This window comes from Impatiens glandulifera, chromosome 4, assembly GCF_907164915.1.
Source record: "Impatiens glandulifera chromosome 4, dImpGla2.1, whole genome shotgun sequence".
Classification (NCBI taxonomy): domain Eukaryota; kingdom Viridiplantae; phylum Streptophyta; class Magnoliopsida; order Ericales; family Balsaminaceae; genus Impatiens; species Impatiens glandulifera.
In genome coordinates this window covers 3,616,981-3,639,637 of record NC_061865.1, presented here as the reverse complement: position 1 = coordinate 3,639,637, position 22,657 = coordinate 3,616,981, and the positions used below count along the sequence as shown (strand labels likewise).

The 22,657-nt window shown below is 34.6% G+C and overlaps 2 protein-coding genes across 2 annotated transcripts; both read left to right on the top strand.

The window, feature by feature from the left end:
* The first annotated feature begins 6,948 nt into the window (after positions 1-6,948).
* Positions 6,949-14,136, top strand: LOC124936049 (uncharacterized protein At4g18257-like). The gene is made up of 4 exons (XM_047476502.1): positions 6,949-7,242; positions 13,089-13,379; positions 13,451-13,633; positions 13,913-14,136. Exons 1-3 carry the CDS (start codon positions 7,040-7,042, stop codon positions 13,608-13,610), a joined length of 654 nt encoding a protein of 217 aa, XP_047332458.1. The 5' UTR covers positions 6,949-7,039; the 3' UTR covers positions 13,611-13,633; positions 13,913-14,136.
* A 2,197-nt stretch (positions 14,137-16,333) lies between these two features.
* Positions 16,334-18,499, top strand: LOC124936219 (cation/H(+) antiporter 15-like). Its single transcript, XM_047476700.1, has one exon. It carries the CDS (start codon positions 16,341-16,343, stop codon positions 18,282-18,284), a length of 1,944 nt encoding a protein of 647 aa, XP_047332656.1. The 5' UTR covers positions 16,334-16,340; the 3' UTR covers positions 18,285-18,499.
* The last annotated feature ends 4,158 nt before the right edge of the window (positions 18,500-22,657 follow it).

Genomic DNA, 22,657 nt, shown 5'->3' with positions numbered 1-22,657 from the left:
AGTAGAAAAAACATAACCGGGAATTCAAAAATATGGATTGGGTACACTTTAAATTAGACCTGACCACGGTTCGAAATTCGAATCGAATTTATTCGAATTCGAATTTATCAAAAACATTAAACCATATTCAATTCTTTATAAGTCGAATCGAATACGAATTATGAAAATTTCGAATTCGAATCGAATTATTATCGAATTATAATCGAATCGAATTATAATCGAATTCGAATTAATTTTATAATTTTAATACTTAATTAAAAAATTCTAAAACTTCTAATTTATTTAAGAATATTATTTTAATGTATCAACCAAGTTCAATTATTTAATAAATAAATAGAGTTAATGAGAGTTATTTTAATGTTTCAACCAAGTTCAATTATTTTAATGTTCCACATCTGACATATGTAATTAACACTTTCAAGTCTCAAGTCACATTCACAGCAGTCATAGTCACGGTCCTTTATTATTTTTTGTTCCAAATCTGACATATGTAATTAACACTCTCAAGTCTCAAGTTACATTCACACTCACAAATCACACCGTATAATCTATTATTATTACAATATTAAATTTAATAATAATTTGTGTCGAATTAGAATTCGAATCCGAATCGAATTCGAATCCGAATCGAATTCGAATTCGAATTCGAATTTTAAATATTGAAAACCGTATTCAATTCTTACTCTAACGAATTCGAATTCGAATTCTTGACGAATCGAATCGAATTTTTAACGAATCGAATCGAATCGAATCTCGAATAAAATTCTATTCGTGGCCAGGTCTACTTTAAATGATAAAATTTTAGATAAGATGAGTGGATAAATGTATGTTTTAACATTTTTAATAATCAGATAAACAAACCATAAATTATATTGAAAAAAATTAAAAAGTAATGTCAAATTTTATTGTATTTTATTGTATGTCAAATTATATTGTAATCACAAATTTTCTTTTTTCGAGGCCTCATAAGGGGAAATTGGCTCAAATGGGTTTCATAACCCTTGAAATTCCTCAAATAGCCAAAATCATAAAACATTGCCCAAATGGGTCTCCCGAACGAAAATACCCCTGATTTTCCTTTGCGTAACAGTTAGCCCTTCGCGTAACCCTTCGCGTAATCAGTTCACTTCGCGTAATCATTGCTTCGCGTAAGGGTTCGCGTAACACGTCCTATAAAAGGCTTTTTTTTCATTTTTTTATCTTATTTCTCTCTCTTTCGCGTAAACCCTTTTCTTCTTCTTCAATCCCTTTGTTGCTCGATTCAGTTTGTATTCCCCTCGCCACCGTCGTTCCCTGCATGTTTGGCAGTTTCCCGATTTACAGGTTTTGAAAATGAGTATGTCAATGTTCCTTTTTATGTAATGCTTGTCATATTATGTTAGAAATGGTGAAAATACGTTATTCTCAAACTCTTATAGTTTTTCATATTGGTATCCTTCTATTTTTCTCATTTCTGTCATCTCATTCCCGTCATTACGCGAATGGACTCATTATACGAAGGGAATCATTACGCGAAGTGAATTAATGGCTCACTCTCAAATTCTAACTGTTTCATATTTTTGAGTATTGAGATTAACAGTCAACAAAGCTTTTGAATGAAAGAGTATATATATACAGTTTGTGATTTTACATATACAGGGATGATAAGATCATGAATAAGTGGAGTTGTAAGTATAATTCCCTTGCATTTGTATACAAAGTTACAACAAACTTATAATTTCAGTTAGGGTTTAATGCTCACTCTCATTAGCCTTCGCGTAATAGTTTATAAATAAACAGAAACAACAATTAATGGACTTTGATGCATAATGCTCCTCAATTGTCTAGCTCAATTTCAGCTGTTATTAGCCTTCGCGTAATAGTTTTTATTTGACCTTGTACTATTTCCAATTGCAGCGGAAGTAGCCGAAGTGTTTGTTATGTTTAAAGGAGAGTGAACAATTACTGATGGTGCTAGTTCTTTTGTTGCAAACTCATCCAAAGATGAAGTTGTAGCTCAAGTTAAATCAAATTCATGCAAATACATGATGGTACCCCAAAATACTACATATGCAGAATTACTTGATATCATCTATGATGCTCTTGTAGTGGACAAATCTAGGTATGATCTAGTTCTTCAAGTGAAGTATAATGTTCTCGGTATGCAAAATCCTCCTACTGTTGTTATCAATCAAGATAAAGATGTGATGTACTATTTATTACGGTTGATTTCAGGTCGCACTCCACCTCCATCACCACTGTTTGTCTCTTTATTAGACAAGTCACCAAGTCAACAGCTGATACCACTTCAGCAGGATGTGTTTGAAAGTTAGAATGATGAGCACCGGGTTACTAACTGAATTATTAGTAATGTTAATGCAGCAGAAACACATACACCCATTAGTAGAAAAACTCGATCATCAAGACATACTCCTTCGACTGATTCATCATCAATTGAATGTGTTGTAAGGTTTGGATTTTAATTGCTGTGATTGTTGTATGTCTTGTAAGACATTGAATTGTTGTGTTGTGTTTGTTGTTGTATTAATTGAATATGTGCTGTAAGGTTTGGATTTGAATTGTTTTGATTGAGATTATTTTTGCCTTGTAGCATTATTTTGAGCTGATGCATTCATTCTGAAGTAGCTTGAATTTGAGCTGCCATATTACATAGATTTGTGAGTTTTCAGACTTTGAGCTGATGCATTCATCTTTGTTTGTCTTTGTTATTTTTTATATATGAAGAATTATTGATATTATACAGCAAGCACACAATGACTTCAATTTTGGCCAAGGGGTAGCTGCAACAACCATCACTTGATATTATGAACTGGTCTGTATCTTACGTGATATAAACTTTGATATTATGAATGTTGTTTATCAAAAAATCCTCTTACAAGAATCCATCACTTGTTGCCAATGGTACTTGTCAGTGTGAACCCAACATCACATGTTCAACTCCTATAGCTGATAATTATTAGCCGGACTTTGTAACACCTAAGAGTTCATTTGATTTAAATGGAAGGAATGACAATAAGACTCCAGCTTTTGATGTGATTGGGATTTGAATTGTTGTGATTGGAATTTGAATTGTTGTGATTGAACATTTGAATTGTTCTATGTTTTGTGTTGTTTTCTTGGCTTCGCGTAAAATATATCAAATATTCTAAGATAAACACCATATACATCAAATATTCCAAGATAAACACAATATATATAAAAAATTCAAACTGTTTCATCACAAATTCAAATTTAAACACCACATACATCAAGTATTCCAAGATATGATCCATTTACATCAAACAGTCAAAGATATATGAAATTATAAGTCTATGATTTTATGGAATAGCCTAACTGCCCACTTCTTCCTCAAACGAATCATGATATCTGAGGTCACTTCGCGTATGTCCAGGTTAGCAGTCAACCATTCAATGTACGCCATTACAAACACACCACAGTCCCCAGACTTCCTACATTTGGGCACTTCGGGGTGTGGAATTCTTCTAAAATCCATGGGGTCCAAGGTGAACCGTGGAAACCGGAGTAATTGTGGAGGAGACAGGGCCTTATGAAGTACATATGGAAGCATCTCACGCATTGGTGCTGTAATTGATTCCATCTGTTCCTCACTATAAATGCCTTGTTGGCAATCATAGACGTCTATGCACCACTCTTGTAGACGTGCAACGCATAGTACCCAATGATATTCCAAGATATTCATGGGCATGTAGATGTGATCCACTTCCATCCATGGCTGAAAATAATTATTCGGTTGACCCCATACATACTCAATGAATACTCAATGAAGTCTTATAACTTACCTTCCTCATCCAACTTACCTGCATCGCGGTCCTCAACAAACGTTTTGTGCTGCAGTTGAAATTTATTTGAGAGCATGCAATCCCCAATAGCAAAATTTTGAGCATACGTCTTCGGATAATGTTGAATTCGTTTCCTGAGGATATAACAGCAAGCATCTATGTCCTGCACAATGAAGAAAACTCAATTAGTGTAACTTTATATGCAAAGTCAAACATATATATATATATATATATATATATATATATATATATATATATATATATATATATATATATATATATATATATATTCATACATGATCGAAGAGCCATAGTCTTCTTATAAATCTATTAAACAATTTAGCATTGGCATCCCCAGACCCAACATCAATGGTACTACCGTCCTTCAGTGTTTTTTCAATCATGACATCACTGCATTATACTGATCGTCTTCATACAGGACAAGGGGATTGACCGTTATAGGATCATTCATCTTGATTGTTTTTCCAGAAAGGTTGGTGAACATATCATCTTTCTTGGGTATCCTCCTTCGCCCACGCCTTGTTGCTGGAGGTAGAGTGTTCAATTGTTTAAGTGAATCATCATCATCCTCTTGCACCTCCATCTTCTTCTGTTGTCAAGTCTGCCTCGTCATAGTCTTCTCCTTCTCTTTCTCTTTCTCCTTCTCTATTTCCAATACATTGTCCACAATGACATTCTCTTCTTTCAATACATCCTTCCATGTATCACTTTTAAGTTTTATGCTACTCTTCTTTCTGTGCATAAATTGGATGATCGTTTCTTCCTTCAATATTGGTTTATCATTGTCATCATTGTCACTGTCAAACATCAACTTCTTCGGCATCACTTTGTCATCTTCATCCATAACCTACACAAAATGAAAAAAATGTGAGTTAGAGGTTTCACGTAATGATTATGCTTCCTTCACGTAATCACTTTTTTGTTGCTTTCTTTGACATTGTCATCATCCTCTAGCTTCTCCCCCATCTTCTCATCATCCACAAGCTTCTCATCTTCATCCATCTTCTTATCTTCATTCATAACCTGCATAAAATGAAAAAAATGTGAATTAGAGGCTTCACGTAATGCTTATGCTTCCTTCGCGTAATACTTGCTTCACGTAATCACCTTTTTGTTGTTTTCTTTGACTTTGTCATCATCCTCCAGCTTCTCCCCCATCTTCTCATCATTCACAAACTTCTCATCTTCATCCATAACCTGCATAAAATGAAAAACATGTGAATTACATGCTTCACGTAATGCTTATGCTTCCTTCGCGTAATGGTTCACGTAATCACCTTTTTGCTGTTATCATTAACTTTCTCATCATCCACTAGCTTTTTCACCATCTCCTCATCTTCATCCATCTTCTCATCTTCATCAATAACCTGCACAGAATGAAAAACATGTGAATTAAAGGCCTTCACGTAATGCTTTAAGGCCTTCGCGTAATCACCTCATTGTTGTTATCATCATTGAGTTTGTCATAAACCCCCAAATTCTCCACCATCTCCTCATTAACACCAATCTTCTCATCCTCATCCATAACTTGCATAGAATGAAAAACATGTCAATTAAAGTTCTTCACGTAATGCTTTAAGGCCTTCACGTAATGCTTCCTTCGCGTAATGTCAATACCTTGTTATTATCATCAACATTGAGGTTGTCATCCACCATCTTCTCATACACTTTCTCCACTGCATCCTCATTTATTTGCTTTTTCTCCTCCACCTTTTGTAGTTTGGTTAATAATATGGAAAATTTGTTCTCCATATTATGGGCCAGCTCAAGGTCTAACAATTGCATTTCTGCATAATAAAGAGTTTGTAAGTTTCAGCTATAAAATCCTTCACAAATCCCATTCATCCTAGAATAAACTAAAGAAATGTAGCAACTGTGGCATGATTGGATACCCCATACTGATTTCAGAATGAACTAGAGCAGTCAACAAAGGCAAGAGAAAATTCTCAACCTTGGTATAGATTGTATTGAACGATCTTACAGTTTCTAGAAAAGATTCCAAATACTCCTGCAATTTTGCTTCTGCCTCTCTGTAATCTTCATCTGGGTTATAAGCATGCTGCAAATGCAAGACAAAAAATAACCGATAAACACAAAGTTAGGTAGTCATTTCACTGGTACAGATATCCAAGTATCAACAAGTTTGAAACATTTAGACAACATAAAAAACAAGAATCAACAAGAACAAATTCAAAAAAAGGAACCAACTTTGAGTCACAAGAACCAGTGAACTAAACCCTAAACTAATATTATACTAAACTAATACTATACCAAACTAATAACCTGTAAGAATCAACAAAAACAAGTAATACATTCGCGTAATACTATAAATTAATACTATAAACCCTAAACGAATACTATACTAACCTGTAAATGAACGGATAGAATGCAGGCAACGGCGGTGGCAAGGGAGTTGACCAGAATCGAGAGGAATACAAACTCGATCGAGCAACAAAGAGATTGAAGAAGAAGAAAAGGGCTTACGCGAAAGAGAGAGAGAAAGAAGATAAAAAATGAAAAAAAATCTTTTTTATAGGACGTGTTACGCGAAGCCTTACGCGAAACAATGATTACGCGAAGGGTTACGCAAAAGGCTAACTATTACGCGAAGGAAAATCGGGGGTATTTTCGTCCGGGAGACCCATTTGGGCAATGTTTTATAATTTTGGCCATTTGAGGAATTTCGAGGGTTATGAAACCCATTTGAGTAAATTTCCCTTCCTAAGTCATACGAATAAGTTCATTTTTAAAATATGTTTGAAGTAATTTTTTTTTTGTTTAAAAAGTATGGTGGGGAATTGGTAGAATCGAATTGTCATCCCTAATTCATATATAAATATTTTTTTATTAATTTTTTTATAAAATTTAAATATTTAATATTTGTAGTAAAAAAATAAAAAAATTGAACAATATAACTATTAACCGGTCCAATGATCATAGCACAAAAATAAAGAAAAACCGAACCATTGGTTTCCCTTTCCTTCTGGGTGGATAGGAAGGGTTAAGGTAAGGAGAGAGATTTTGAACAAAGAATCAATTTCTTCTTCTTCATCATCTTCATCATCTTCTTCCTTTTCTTATCGATTTCTGCAAAAACAGCGGTCGGGTATAAGAATTTGAAGATATATTATAATATCGGAATGGGGGAGTAGGAGGAAGGGAAGAAGAAGAAAAGGGTAGTAGTCGAATCGCTGGCATGGTTAACGGAGTCATCGATTATGCCGAAGAAACACCGCGCCATCTCCGGCGTCGGCGCTTCATCGATCCTCGATCTCAAAGATCAATTATATAAGTCACAGGAAGAGTCCAAACGATCCAAGGCTCAGCCCGATCAAATCGAATATCAACGTGCCAAGAAGATAATTGGCCCTCGCGATCCTCTCTCTCAAAAGAACTCCGGCGTCGAAGCTCGAGCTCACAAGTAACTTCCTTTCTCTCTCGTCTCTTATTTTTTATTTTGGGTTTTTAGGGTTTCTTATGTCTCGTACTCTTTCTTCGTTTTTATCTTCATTAGGGTTCCTTCTTCTAACATAAGTGATTCAAATTCAGTTGATGAACTTGAATAAGGTGTTACAACTTGTACCTGATCGGACGGAGGAGGACATGACACGTGGAGCATTTGGACCATCTGATCCAGAATCTATTTCTATTTTTATTATTAAAGTTTATTTGTTTTTCTGTTAGACTTTGTTTATGCTAATCCATGAACTTATCTTTTATTTGCATTTTGGCCCTGTCCTTTTGGCCACCTCATCATATGGTTGTAACAGAATCACGTGCTGGATTCTCTGATGGTTTATATCCTCAGTTGATTCATCATTTGAGAATTATGAAATGACAATGAGCTCAGCTCTTTTCTTCTTATCTCTCATCTAATTTCTAATAGCCCTTTAAGCACATCTTACCATTTCCGGCCAGTGGCTTGGATTCTCTTCTCATCTCCCCTCTTAATCATATCATTTGGTATCAGAGCAGTCGATCTTCACGATGGTCGAAACAATGCATCAATCGGATAACGATTCCCTGCGTGTATTAGTAGAGGCAATGAATTAGACGATAATGGAAGTACGTACATGGATGGAGAGTAAAGTCGGATCCATCGAAGAACAATTACATACCTTGGCGACTAAGGATAATTATGATCGTTCGGAAGATGGTGCAGGGTCTTCACAAACAGGGGCACCAAGGGAGAGGCAGTATGTTCCGCCCACAAGACTCACGAAGGTTGATTTTCCCAAATTTGATGGAATGGATGTCGAGGGCTGGTTGATTGTAGCAGAACAATTTTTTAGAGTCGATTGTACCGCAGATGCAACTAAGGTAAAGATCGCTCCTATTCATTTCTCAGGAGATGCTCGAAACTGGTACGAATCGTTTCTGCAGACCAGAAACCAAACAATAGCATTAACCTGGATAGATCTCAAGAAGTCGTTACTTCAGCAGTTTGGCCCATCAATCTGTGATACCCCAATTAGGCAGCTGATTAACCTGAAACAAAACAAAACTGTTCAAGATTACAATCTAAGGTACATGGCTATTTCTCAAAAACTTATACACATGCCTGATGAATATGTACTTGACTGTTATCTAAGTGGTCTTAGAGAAGAGATTGCTAACTCGGTCCGATTGTTGCAACCTCATTCACTAAACGATGTTATGGCAGTAGCTAAGGTGCAAGAAGCCACTTACAAGTCACTGTTAAGTAGTGGACATTTATACAACACTAGTCCACCCCTTCTACCCACACCTAATCAACCTAAACTTACCTTGCCAAATCACCCTAAACCTCATCAGCCCAATTACTCATATTCCACTCCTTTTAACCCTAACCCAAGACAGAGGTACATGCAGCAAATTGACCCAAAAATCCTAGATGAACGGAGAAAGAAAGGCTTATGTAAGGCCAAACTATTCATGATTATGATGAATGAGGTAGGAGAATCTGAGAATGTACTGCCAGAAATTGCCGAAACCTCTAACCAAACCTGTCCCTTAACCCAACCCAATAATAATGATCCCTCAATTTCTATCCATACCCTATTAGGTTCTAAACATTATCAAACTCTCAGAATATCGGGAAAAATTGGACTCCTGCCCATTACTATCTTAATTGATACACTAGTACCCACAATTTCATTAACAACCGAATTTTGAAGAATATCAATCACCCAATTTTACATACCACTGACTTACCGATGAAAGTAGCTGACGGTTCTGAGCTGATTAGTGGTAGTTGCTGTAAAGGTTTAAAATGGAGCATGGAGGAAGAAGAGTTTCAAGCGGACATGAGGGTATTGACCATGTCCGGTTATGACGTGGTTCTAGGCATAGAATGGTTGATTACGTTGGGCCCGTCTTCTTGGGATTTTGAGCGGCTTACACTCACATACAAGAAGGAAGGGAAGAATAAATATCTGTAAGGTATAAATCAGACAAGTATAAATATCCTAGAAGGGAAGAAATTGTCTAATGTGCTAGCAAAAGGCAATAAGGCAGCCATGGTGCAGTTACAAAATGCAGAAGAAGATAGTTGTCAATTTTTTGCAATTGCAGCTGTAAAGGTTCAGGAAATACCTAAGGATTTGACAACCATCTTAGCCTCGTTTGAAGACTTGTTCCAAAAACCAACTGAATTGCCCCCTATTCGAGATCAGGATCATCAAATTCCGTTGAAAGCCGGAACAGAGCCAGTTTGCCTAAGATCTTATAGATATCCAGCACTGCAGAAAACTGAAATTGAGACAATGGTAGATGAGATGTTAGACAAGGGAATCATTCGACCTAGTCATAGTGCTTTTGCAGCACCTGTGGTCTTAGTGAGGAAAAAAGACTTAACATGGAGGTTGTGTATTGATTACCGTCAATTGAATGCTGCCACGATCAAGGATAGGTTCCCAATTCCCATTATTGAGGAGCTGCTAGAGGAGTTGCACGGGTCTGAGTTCTTTTCTAAATTAGACCTTCGCTCAGGTTATCATCAGATAAGAATGAAACCTACGGACTGTCATAAAACAGCTTTTCGGACACATGAAGGATTGTATGAATTCTTAGTCATGCCCTTCGGCTTGACCAATGTTCCCTCCACGTTTCAGAGCCTGATGAATTTGGTACTTAAGCCTTTTCTACGACAATTTATGCTAGTCTTCTTTGACGATATCCTCGTTTATAGTTCAACATGGGCAGAACATCTGAAACATTTGACATTAGTACTGGAAACTCTAAGACAACATACTCTCTTCCTGAACATGGGCAAATGTGAATTTGTGTGCACTCAGATTGCATATCTGGGACACATAATTAATAAAACAGGAGTTTCTGCAGACCCGGAGAAGTTGAAGGCAATGGAGATTTGGCCCGTACCTGAGTCAATTAAACAACTTAGAGGATTTCTGGGTCTCACTGGATATTATCGGCGTTTTATTTGAAGGTATGGGGTGATAGCTAAACCATTGACGGACCTGCTAAAAAAGGGGAATTTTAAGTGGAATTCAGAAGCAGAGGTTGCTTTTAACCAATTGAAATAATGTATGAGCTCTACACCAACCTTGGTCCTTCCTGATTTTGCAATCCTCTTTGTTGTGGAAATAGATGCTAGTGGCAGCGGAATAGGTGTTGTTCTAATGCAAGAAAATCATCCCATTGCATTCATAAGCAGATCATTGTCTAGTGATAAAACTCCATCTTCAACTTACGAGAGGGAACTAATGGCCCTCACATTTGCAATGGAGAAATGGAGACCTTATTTACGATATAAGCCTTTTGTTGTTAAAACCGATCATGAGTCGTTGAAGTATCTGCTGGAGCAAAGAGTTCAAACACCTGCGCAGGAAAAATGGCTATATAAGTTGGTGGGATATGACTTCTCTGTTCAATACAAAAAGGAAAAGACAATGTGGTAGCGGATGCCTTATCTAGACGAGGTGTAGATGTACAATGTGCAGGACTATCGGTGTATCATTCTCCTATAATTAAACGCATACATTTAACTTGGAGTTCAGACCCGAACCTGATCAAACTAATTGAGGAAATCAAAGAAGATGAAAGCTCACATCCAGAATTTACATTCATCAACGGTACCTTGAGAAAAGAAGGGAAGTTGGTAGTTGGCTTTGACACTGAACTGCGGTCGACCCTCATTGCCTCAATGCATTCAAGCCCCACTGGTGGACATTCAGGTAATCTGGTTACACTAAAAAAATTACAGATGGCTTATTCATGGGTAGGAATGGTCAAAAATGTAAGAGAGTTTATACGAACCTGTAATGTATGTCAAAGAAACAAAGGAGAGACGACAGCTCTAAAGGGACTCCTGCAACCGATAGAAATCCTGAAGGAGTTTGGGAATCAATCTCTATGGACTTTATTGAGAACTTGCCTAAAGTAGGGGATAAAACTGTGATCCTTGTGGTGGTAGACAGACTGTAAAAAATGGCTCATTTCATGGGGTTGCAGCATCCGTTCACAACAAAAACAGTAGTGAAAATCTTTCTTAACAACGTCTTCAAGCTTCACGAAATGCCAAAATCAATCATAAGTGATCGAGATAAAATATTCCTCAATACTTTCTGGAGGGAGTTCCTTTAGCTACAAGGGGTGCATCAAGCATTATCGTCGGTTTATCACCCACAGACGAACTGGCAAACAGAAGTCGTCAATCGATGTTTGGGAACGTACCTGCGCTGTATGGCTGGCCAGCGACCGCATCAATGAGAGAAATTTCTACCCCTAGCAGAATGGTGGTATAACACAAATTTCTATTCTGCTACACATATCTCACCGTTTGAATCCGTCTACGGTTACAAACCCCCCATACACACTCTTTACCTTGCAGGGGACTCAAAAATTGAAGAGTTAAACCAAAATTTGCTAACAAGAGAAGCAACCCTGTAGTTGCTCAAGTTCCATCTGCAAAGAGCCCAAAATAGGATGAAACAGGTACAAGATAAAAACAGAATAGATGCTAGTTTTGCAACTGGAGACTGGGCTCTCGTCAAACTCCAACCCTATCGACAAATTTCAGTTCGAAAAAAATATCATAAATTATTCCCAAAATATTTCAGACCTTTCCAAGTTACAGATCGAATAGGTGAAGTTGCTTATCGTTTGACGCTAGGGCAGGAAGCGAAGATACACAATGTATTTCACATTTCGCAGTTGAAAAGGTATTACGGAATTACTGGGACGATTGAAGAGATTCCCAAGTTGACCACTTCAGACTGGATCCCAGAAAACTTTCAGGACGAACGAGAACAAAAGATCGATGACAAAAATCGAAGACAACTGCTGGTCAAATGGAAGGATCGAGAGAATGAAGAGAATTTATGGGAAGATATGGAAACATTGAACATCAAACACCCAGAACAGGTCTTGGAATGGGGACAAAAGGGGAAGAGATCGGGCTTTGGTCAGCGAGGACGCCGATTTGCTAAAGGGAGGAGTAATGTTACAACTTGTACCTGATCGGACGGAGGAGGACGTGACACGTGGAGCATTTGGGACCATCTGATCCAGAATCTATTTCTATTTTTATTATTACAGTTTATTTGTTTTTCTGTTAGACTTTGTTTATGCTAAACCATGAACTTATCTTTTATTTGCATTTTGGCCCTGTCCTTTTGGCCACCTCATCATATGGTTGTAACAGAATCACGTGCTGGATTCTCTAAAGGTTTATATCCTCAGCTGATTCATCATTTGAGAATTATGAAATGACAATGAGCTCAGCTCTTTTTTCTTCTTATCTTTCATCAAAGTTCTAATAGCCCTTTAAGCACATCTTATCATTTCCGGCCAGTGGCTTGGATTCTCTTCTCATCTCCCCTCTTAATCATATCATAAGGTTAGTGACTAAAGTGATTCTTCAAACTTCATTTGAAGGATCTTTTGAAGAATTATTGAGAAAATTACAATGATTTCAACTGTATGGTTATTGATCCTTCATGAGTGTTCCTAATTCTATCTAACTTCTAACCTAAGTGATTCAATGCCAGTTGAACTTGAATTGGGTTAGTGTCTAAAGCATGAAATGAAAAGTTTCTGATTTTCAAACTCTATTTGAAGGATCTTTTGAAGAGCTATTGAGAGAATTGCAATGATTTCAACTAGATGGTTATTGTTCTTTCTTCTAACATAAGTGATTCAAAGTCAATTGATGAACTTGAATAGGGTTAGTGTCTAAAGCTGTAAACTCGATTTGAAGAATTATTGAGAAAATTACAATGATTTCAACTAGATGGTTATTGATCCTTTCTCGTCGTTAAATTTCAGAGACAAACTTGAGCTGAAAGCAGTAAAAGATGGATCTGTCAGCTACGCTGCTTTAGAAAGAAAAGCTGAGTTGTATGATAAACTAAAACGAGGAGAGATTCCAGATGAAGAAAATAACGAGAAGTATTGTGTTGATTTTTTCCAGAAGAGTCTTACAGAGGACATAACTAATGAACCACGAAAACGAGAAGATGGTGATATTGAAGTTCTAAATCTGCAAAATACAAAACCAGCCACACTTGGGCGGGCAGAAAGCACACTAGATAACAATGAGCATATTCGATTTGTGAGGTGCGTGGTTGTGGGACTGCTTTATGTTTTGTATTGGTTTATTCTAAAGATTCTATATATGTATTTTGCAGGGAAGTTAATGAAGAAACAAATGAAGCTAGGCACAAAACAACTGAACTCAAGCTACGTAGACAAGAACAAGTTGCAGCTCATAGGGAGAAGTTGAAACAAGCCTATCTTCGAAAGAAGCTGGAAAAACTAAGAGCTTCTTCACAATCCGGGCAGACGTGAAGTGTAGATTAAAGAAAATGGCGGTTAGTGTTACATATTCATAATGTTGTTCTAAGACTTGTTGAAACTGTTTTTTCAGTAAAATTGTCTAGTGCAAGAAATGACTGATTAATCTCAATACCCATTGACAATTTTACCTGTTATAATACAATTCATTCAAACAAACAAGATTGAACTTTGAAATTTACCTGATTTAGGAGACTGAATATATGAGGTATTTTCATTGAAGTATCTAGCTTTAGAAGTGCCCATTTCATAGAATGAATTGTCGACATACAATGAAGCTGTTTACAACATTTCAGAATACAGAGGTTTCAACCATTAATGCTCTGCTTCAGCTGCAGCTGGATCAACAGAAGATACACAAATCTGAAGAAAAAAACCAAGAGGATGAAGAAGAAGATGATGAATTTATTTCACTATCTGGGGAGGTTGAAAATAGCATTAAGAAACTAATGATTTTTTTTGCTCGTCTGTTTGTTGATTATACCCTTCAATTGTGTTGTAGATTATATCTTGAACTCGAGATCATTCACTTCTTAACAGCACAGATATTAAGTCGTTATATCGATAATTACTTTTTATTTATCTAGTGAAGAACCATTATAATTGATATTTCACTTAGAGGTTCAATTACATGTATTTTTATCTTTTTGTTTATACAGTTAAAAGTTATTGAAATTGATCTTTCAAATAATTTATATGCCTATTTTACTATTTTGACCAATATATATGCAGAGGAATCCTTATATGTATTTTCAAATAATTTATATGAGTTTTTGTTACTTTATATTAGAGTTATATTTAAGTAAGAGTAATGATAGTGAAAAAAAAGATTGTAGCCAATAACCCAATAGGTAGCAAATTATGTAGCATTGTACATGTAAATAAGAGATGATGCATCAATTTCTCTATTTAATTTAAATTGTACATGTCACTTTTTATTTTTATTTAAATAAATTATTTAATACTTTCACCTTCCTTAACTTTATTATAAAATTATTATAAATATTCACTTAATTTGAATTTAAAAGAGATAAATTTTTAATTTTTAATTATATATATATAAAGGAACATTATATAAAAGAGAAAGTTATAATATTATATACAAGGTTAATTTTATATATATATATATATCTTGTAAGAAAATTAATTAAGAAAAAAAAGACTTCTAAGGAGAAATAAGAATAATAAATTTAAAAGAGAGAAATAATAATTTAATAAATTATATATATATATATTTAATTTTTATTTTATATATTTATATTTATAATTTAATTTTATGTATTTTATTAATTTAATTTATTCATTCTTATTATTATTCAGATTAAAAATATATAAATAAATAAATTAATTATTAACAGAAATAAATTAATAGATGAAAAAAATAATTAAATTAAAAAAATTAATCATATTCATATTTATCTTCTTATTTATTATATATATATATTTATTAATTTTTCCAATTATTACTTTTAAAAATATATAAATAAATAAATAAATTTAAATATATAAATATATAATTAAAAAATAATAGATAAAAAAAGAGAAAATATAATTGAAGAGAGGAGAGGGAAATTATAAATAAAAAAAAAAAACAAAAAAAAAATTGAATTAAGTTTAGTCACTGTTTACACGCTATACTTTTCTTACAAAATTTTCTCCTCTATCCTTACTTAAAATAAAAATAATTTTTATAAAAACAAACATAGTATTTTAATTTTAATTTAAATAAACTATTACTATTAATACAAACTTAAATAATAATAATAATAAAGCATATTAAGTTCTGTAAATTAACACATGTACACAAACTGAATTAATAAAAAATAGTCCTTTTAAATATAGTAATGTAAATACTTCTAAATTTATACAAAAGTGAATGATGGTCTCACATTAATAACAGCCTTCCGGCAAAGAAGACTCACCAGTCACCATCATACATTCTTATAAATATTTGTTTCTTCCTATCTCCAAAACCATATACTAATTGGGCAAAAGCCCAATTTTTTCAAAATAAACTTTGATCATCTAAATAGCTTGTTATCGCGGGGCCATTTAGGAGACGACGGTGGCCCCACTAAGACGAGAAAAGAGAAGTCGAGAGGAAAAGTAGTGACACAAGACGCTGATTCAGGAAGACTCACCCATAAAATAAAATAAAATAAAAATAAAATGGAACAACATACCCGATTGTGGTTGTTCCTGAATGAGTCAGTCCCGTGTTACTCTGGAAACATATCGCCTAATGGCATATGGAAATCGAACAACCCTTTGATTGACGCTATCCCTAACATCGTAACACTATTAGACGTAGCCATATTTACTTCCACGATCTTCCTACTTATTTTCCAACCACTTCGACAACCGTCCTTCGTCATTTTTATTTTCGTGAGTATTTTATTATTATTTTTATTTTTGTTTATTTTACGTTGACTTTTTTTTTCTTATTCTTATTTCGATTAGGCTGGTATAGCTTTGGGCCCATCGATGCTCAGCAACCCATTAAAATTATATTTGATGTTTCCTCGTGCAAGTTTGGACATTTTGGATCCTTTGGGACATTTCGCCATTATAAATTATGCGTTTTTATTGGGCCTTGAAACCGATCTATCCATGATGCCAAGAAGCGGTCATATGGATCTAATCACTTCAGGTTTCAACACATTTTTACCAGCCGCAATTGGGTCGGCCCTATTCTTCTTAATAGGCCAAACTGGAAATAGTTCAATGGGTTGTATTTATTGGGCCGTAGCTTTAGCTGCAACCGGCCCAACAATTCTAGCAGAACAACTAGATAATGCAAAGATATTTGCTACAGATGTTGCTAAAACAGCCCTTTCCGTAGCTCAAATTACAGATTTAACCTCATGGGTTCTTCTTGCCCTAGCCAGCTCTCTCACCGGCGCCGGCCTTCCGTCGGCGATATTGTCGGTTATCTCCATCGCCGCGTTCATCTTATTCTCCGGATTTTACATGCGACCTGTGATCGAGAAAATGATCGAGAAAACTGGTGAATACGGTATTGATAACGATGAGTATTACTTTTGTACGTTTGTAGCGGTCGGCGTTGGAATATTCGGTTTCTTCGCGAATTCAATGGGAGCACATCCGGTGGTTGGAGCGTTCGTGTTCGGATTGATAATTCCGCGAGGAGCGCTCGAGGTTGAGTTGTTTGAGAAATTTGAAGGATTCATTATGTGGATCTTGATGCCTTTCTTCATGGTGACGGTTGGACAGAGAGTTGATATTGACTCGATATCGTCTGGATCTGGATGGGGAATCGCGATCGTTGTTCTTGTTGTTGCAGGTTTGAGTAAGGCGATTGCTGCGATGGTTTCTTCGTTTATTACGGGAATGGATTTTAAAGAATCTGTTCCTTTAGGTATTTTGATGAACACTAAAAGTATGTTTCCGATTATGGCTCTTCATATTGGATTTGAACATCAGGTTTTATCAGCTCAAAGCTTTACGATAATGGTGATTGGTTTGTTGTTGATGACGATCTCAGTTGCGCCATTTATAGTCATAAGCGGGAGGAAGAAACAGATTCCTTATAAACGTAGGACGATTCATAAACTTAGATCTAAAGAAGAACTACGAATCCTCGCTTGTCTTCATTCGATTCAAGATATCCATAGCACGGTCGGCTTATTTGATGTATCATTCCCCTCTCAAAACTCGCCAATCATCGCCTTCGCAGTGCATCTTATTCTCCCTCATTCATTCAGCGGTCCATCCGAGACCGATCAGATCGTGGCTGCGTTCGATAAACATGTTCGTCAACGCGAAAACATTACAATCAGTACTTTCTCAATCAAATCAACGTATTCAATCGCTGAGGAAGATATCTGTGATGCTGCTGAAGAACGTCGTGCGAATCTCGTCATTATTCCTTTTCATAAACAACAAGGTTCTACAGGTGAATTGGAGATTGTTGGACCGACTAGAGAAATGAATGAGAGTGTGATATCCAACTCGCCTTGCTCGGTTGGGATCTTTATCGATCGAGGCCTGGCTGCTTCGGGTCAATTCGCGACTAGAATCGCGATGATCTTTGTCGGAGGACCCGACGATAGAGAGGCACTTGCGTACGCGGTTAGGATTGCGCAAAATCCTGCAGTGAAAATGAAAGTGACGATATTCGTCCCATCCGAGACTGCGAATCAACTCCAATACAAGAACAGAACTGACACGGCAATGGCGTTTGATGTGGAAAATGAAAGAGACAAAGATCAAGACGAATCTGCGATTAACAAATTGAAGGAGACGATTACTGAGGAAGGCGCGCCTCCTTCGACAATTGCGTTGGAAGAAGTCGTGGTTGATAACGAAGAACAAGTGATTGAACTGATACGAGGGATGGATGGACAATACGATTTGTTCGTGGTGGGAAAAGGAGGAAGACATGTATCTCCATTGACGTCTGGTTTAGCTGATTGGTGCGAGTTTCCGGAGTTGGGTCCTATCGGGGATGCGCTGGTGACAACGCGTTTCTCGTCTGCATTCTCGGTGCTGGTGATGCAACAATACGATCCGATGGGAGTTTTGAACCTGGATAGGCCTTCGTCTAGTTCAACTGTTATGACGAAAGATGAGTTGGAGCCTTCGACAATGGATTTGAAGCGAGCTGCGGAGGATGGGATTGATGACGGATGGTTTGAACGTCGGTAAATAAATATATATGCTCGAAAGATCGGTTCGATTTGTTAGCTTTCTTGGTTTGATAGCTTTCTATTTAGGTGGCTTATGGTCCTTTTGAAAAACAGTTAATTTAGGTTTATTTATTCATTTCTCAATGTACCAAAAAATTAATGTTCCATTATGCCACATTGTTGGTTGTGAATATATTAAGGCCTTGTTAATATTATATAAAAGCTTACCCTTTCTATTAATATATCTAAAATTTCTAATTTTCGTTCTAATTTTTCGATTATGGCTCTAACTTTGTGGATGGGACAGGGACGGTCTTATTTGAAGAGTGGGTCATAATTCTCGGAATTATTATCGTTTCAAAAAATATCGCAACATTTCGTGATTTCGTTCTTCCATGTTGTATTTTGATCTTTTATTTATTAGAATAGTTTCATGTCTACCTTGAGATGACAGAAATTTGTGTTTATTTTAACCCATTAAAGTATGGTATTGAATTCAGTATCATGTATTTATAAATAGTTTGTTAGGGATGATTTTAATTGGGATCCTCTTTTACCAAAAGGGTGTACTCCTCTGTTCCCTTTCACAAGGGGAAGAACACTATTATAAATAAAAGAAAAAACTTAAATTTTAATAATACCCTCCTCTTGTGAGAGAGGAAATATGTGAGAGAGGAAATATGAGAACACTCCTTTAATAACTTAATAACATAGAGATCCTCTTCAATGATTTGGCTTCCTCTACATCTCATTGATTACATAAACAAAATTTCATAGCTGTTTGGATCAGAAGAAAAGTTTTTTTATTTTATTTGTCTAGACAAAAATAAAAACTAAATATATTTGAAATTTTTAGATCAACCTACTAGACAATTGTTAAGCTTAAACATAATTCATCATTTAAGATTAATAACCTTAACCAGTCATCTCGAAGTATCTTGTGGTGTTCGGGATTATCTCTTTTCCACTCCGCGACGAAGAAGCCTTTGACGCTGTTGTGATTTTCCTTCCACTAAGAACAATCTCCTCCTTCAACTCCATCAGGAACTTTAAAAGTTTCTTTAATCAATTGCGGTCATGCTTCTCAACGTACAATTCAAGATCGTCACCATCTCTTGTCCTAAAACGGTTGCCTCCTAGACCTCTCTTGATCCAATTGTCGATCGACCTCGTTAATCTTTTGGGATAGGTCATTCATTTTCGCCTCACGTAATTTTCAATGTGGCAGTTAGGAATGCCACAATGATTCCGATTTATCTAACCATTTATGACCACATCCACGTTGGGACTTCCAAAAGAATGCACCTTCCCCTCCATACTTTTAAGTATGATGGCTATTTGAACACACACCGTGGAAAGTTCACTCGCCTTTTTTTAAATTCTATCTCAGTGCTTGCACAATGTTACCATCCGTGCATTCATGTCTTCAATCAATTTCATTTCGATCTTCTTCCTTCCTTGAGTTCGCTTTCACCCCCTCGCCGTATAAAGAATTAGGTTAAAATATATTTTTCATGATAAATGAGTAGATGAGAAGGTTAAATACCTCCCATATTTTTTTTTGAAAAACGATAAATATCATCCCATAAAAAATCTCAAATATGAGAGGATCAAAAATCAAAATTAGTCGTACAAACTCTAACTATGATTAAAGGATGACAATCAAAATATGTTAAATGAAACTGATTAAATACTATAAAAACAAATTCTATTTACCAATGAAGGTGTTTATTAAACTATATTAAAAATTGCTTTAGAATTATTGCTAATAATTGCTTTAGAATTAAAGCATCTACTAGATACTCAAAATAAATATGGCCGAATCCTTACTGGGCTAGGCCTCCTTAGTTTAAGAATTATTTGAATAATCAATGATTATTTTTAAATAACTTTGTTGTAAAAAATATTATAATTATAAATATATAAACATTAGAAAAACTAGCATTTAGCCCGTGCATTTGCACGAGTAATAATATAAAAAACCGTGAAAAAAATTACGGATAACATTTTTAATTTTATTTTTAACCGTTTTAAGTTTATAGGTGGGTCAATCTACAATCCGACCCAAGTATCTATTTATTCAACATCATTATATATTAATTAGTTAAAAAGTTGAACTTATATTAATATTAAAACGTCCTGCGTTTATCAAATTTGGTGTTAAATTTAAAATATAAAGCCTTTGTAGCTTAGTTGGTTAAAGAGTTGTATTTGTTTTTGTTAGGTTGCAAGTTCGAAACATACCTCTAGCATTTTTTATTTTATTTTTAACCGTTTTTAATTTTAAAACGGGTCAACCCACAATCCGACCAAAGTATCCAAATTAACTACAGCTCTTGACCTGACAATCCGGACACTTTAAAAATTAAGCATCATTATATATATATATATAAATTATGTATGGTGCATACAAATCACATAAAGGAGAAGAAAAAACAGAGAGAAAGATCAATAAGAAATGTATTATTATTATTATTATTATTATTATTATTATTATTATTATTATTGTAATATATGTTGTTAATAAATAATAATTTATTTGTAGGAGAAAGTGAGAAACATAATTATTTGCATTTTTTTCCATTAATATTATATATATTTGTGTAAATATGTAACCACTAAAATTAGTCATTGTAACACCAAAAGTTGATCTATTCTTAAAAAGAATTTTTGAACTCGATAGTCGTGTTTTATAATTTATTTTTTCTCTCAAATGAGATAAATAATCAAAATGATATACATGACTAAAGTACATTTAAAATTGTCATTAAGACTAACTTTGATTTTTTAAAGAGTTATCAACTAATTTATTCTTTAAAAAATTAGGAATTCTTTTTTCGTGTTTAAACGCATTTTAAAATTTTTATTATTGGTTCGGTGTTTAATTACGAATGAGAAAAATCATAAAAGATATGTTTTACGCACCCCTCGAACGACGGTCTCTACTTTAAACTCTTAGCTATTTAAAAAATATTATTTTACACCATATTTATTTATTTTATCCTAAAATATGTATCTCAAGGTAAATCCAAGCTTAAATATGTGTATGGTATTGATATCAATCTTTTTCTAAAAATATGCATATATGTTATTGTCATTAATCTTACACCTATAATAAGAAAATTACAAATACCTATAGGCAAGTAGTGATGCTCGAACGTAGTAAATTTTTTTTTGAATTAAGAAGAACTAGAATAACACTCTCACACTCAACCCCTTCCATTCAAAATACTTCATGTGAGATTAAACACATGATCTTTTGGTCTCTCAGTTCAAAAGTGGTAACTAGAAGTAAAATAAAATGTTAGTTTAAAAAAGAAAAGAAAATTTAAACATACCCTTATCCAATTTTTTTTTATGTTAGAAATAATATTATTTTTAGATTTTTAAAAATTAGATGCACAAAATTAAGAAAATATCAATGCTGAAGAAACAAAGGGCCCTTTAGGGCAGCTAGCGGATCAAGTGGCTGAGGGACAGACAGGTTTGGATGCGGGTCGTGGACACGGTAGGTGTTTGGGTGGTTGAGAGCTCAATCAGAGGAGGTCACATGTTTGAATATTTGATGATTTTTTTTCTTCTAATAAGCGGGAAAGGTTTAAGTATTAGGAGGGCCGATTCTGAAGTAAGGTAAATTATACAGTTGTATATGACTTACGATCTCATTTTTTTAATATTTAATAGTATTATATTATTAATTTTTTTAATATTAAATATATATTATATAATATATAACTTTTTTTTATCTTATTTTTAATTTCATTTTTTTTTCTGTATTATACTATATTAACCATTTATTTCTCATTTAATATTATTAAAAATTATTTATTTTACTAGTTTAGGGATAAAAAATTTAAATTTGTATTGGCCCCAAATTCTCAGAGCCGACCATGAGTATTAGACGAGTTAAAAGATAACAGAAAGATGAGTGCGTAGTCGGTTTGAGGCTTAAGACCAAAGTTTTCTTATCGAACCAAAAATTCGATTTTCGGACAAAAGCATTTAGGCGGGTTTTTAAGCCTAATGGATGCTCTAAATATGCACTTAGAACACGCCTAACAAATCTAGAACAAACTAGACACAATTAACAACTTAAGAACAAAACCTGCACAACCAAACTTCAAAAAAATTTAAATTGTTTTTTTTTTTAATTTGAAAACCGATTTAAACACCCAATCCATCAAGAATTATTACATAGTATGTATAGAACTAGACTACGACATAATATTGAATGAATGAAAAACAAGAAAACAAAAATATCGTTTTCCATTAAATTGGATTTTTGAAAATTTGTGAATTTACATGATTAATCGAAAAGAATTAGGAGTTTACACATGTTACAAATGACCTAAAGGAGGTTCTCCATTCGGTCTAACCACTAACCGAGGTCTC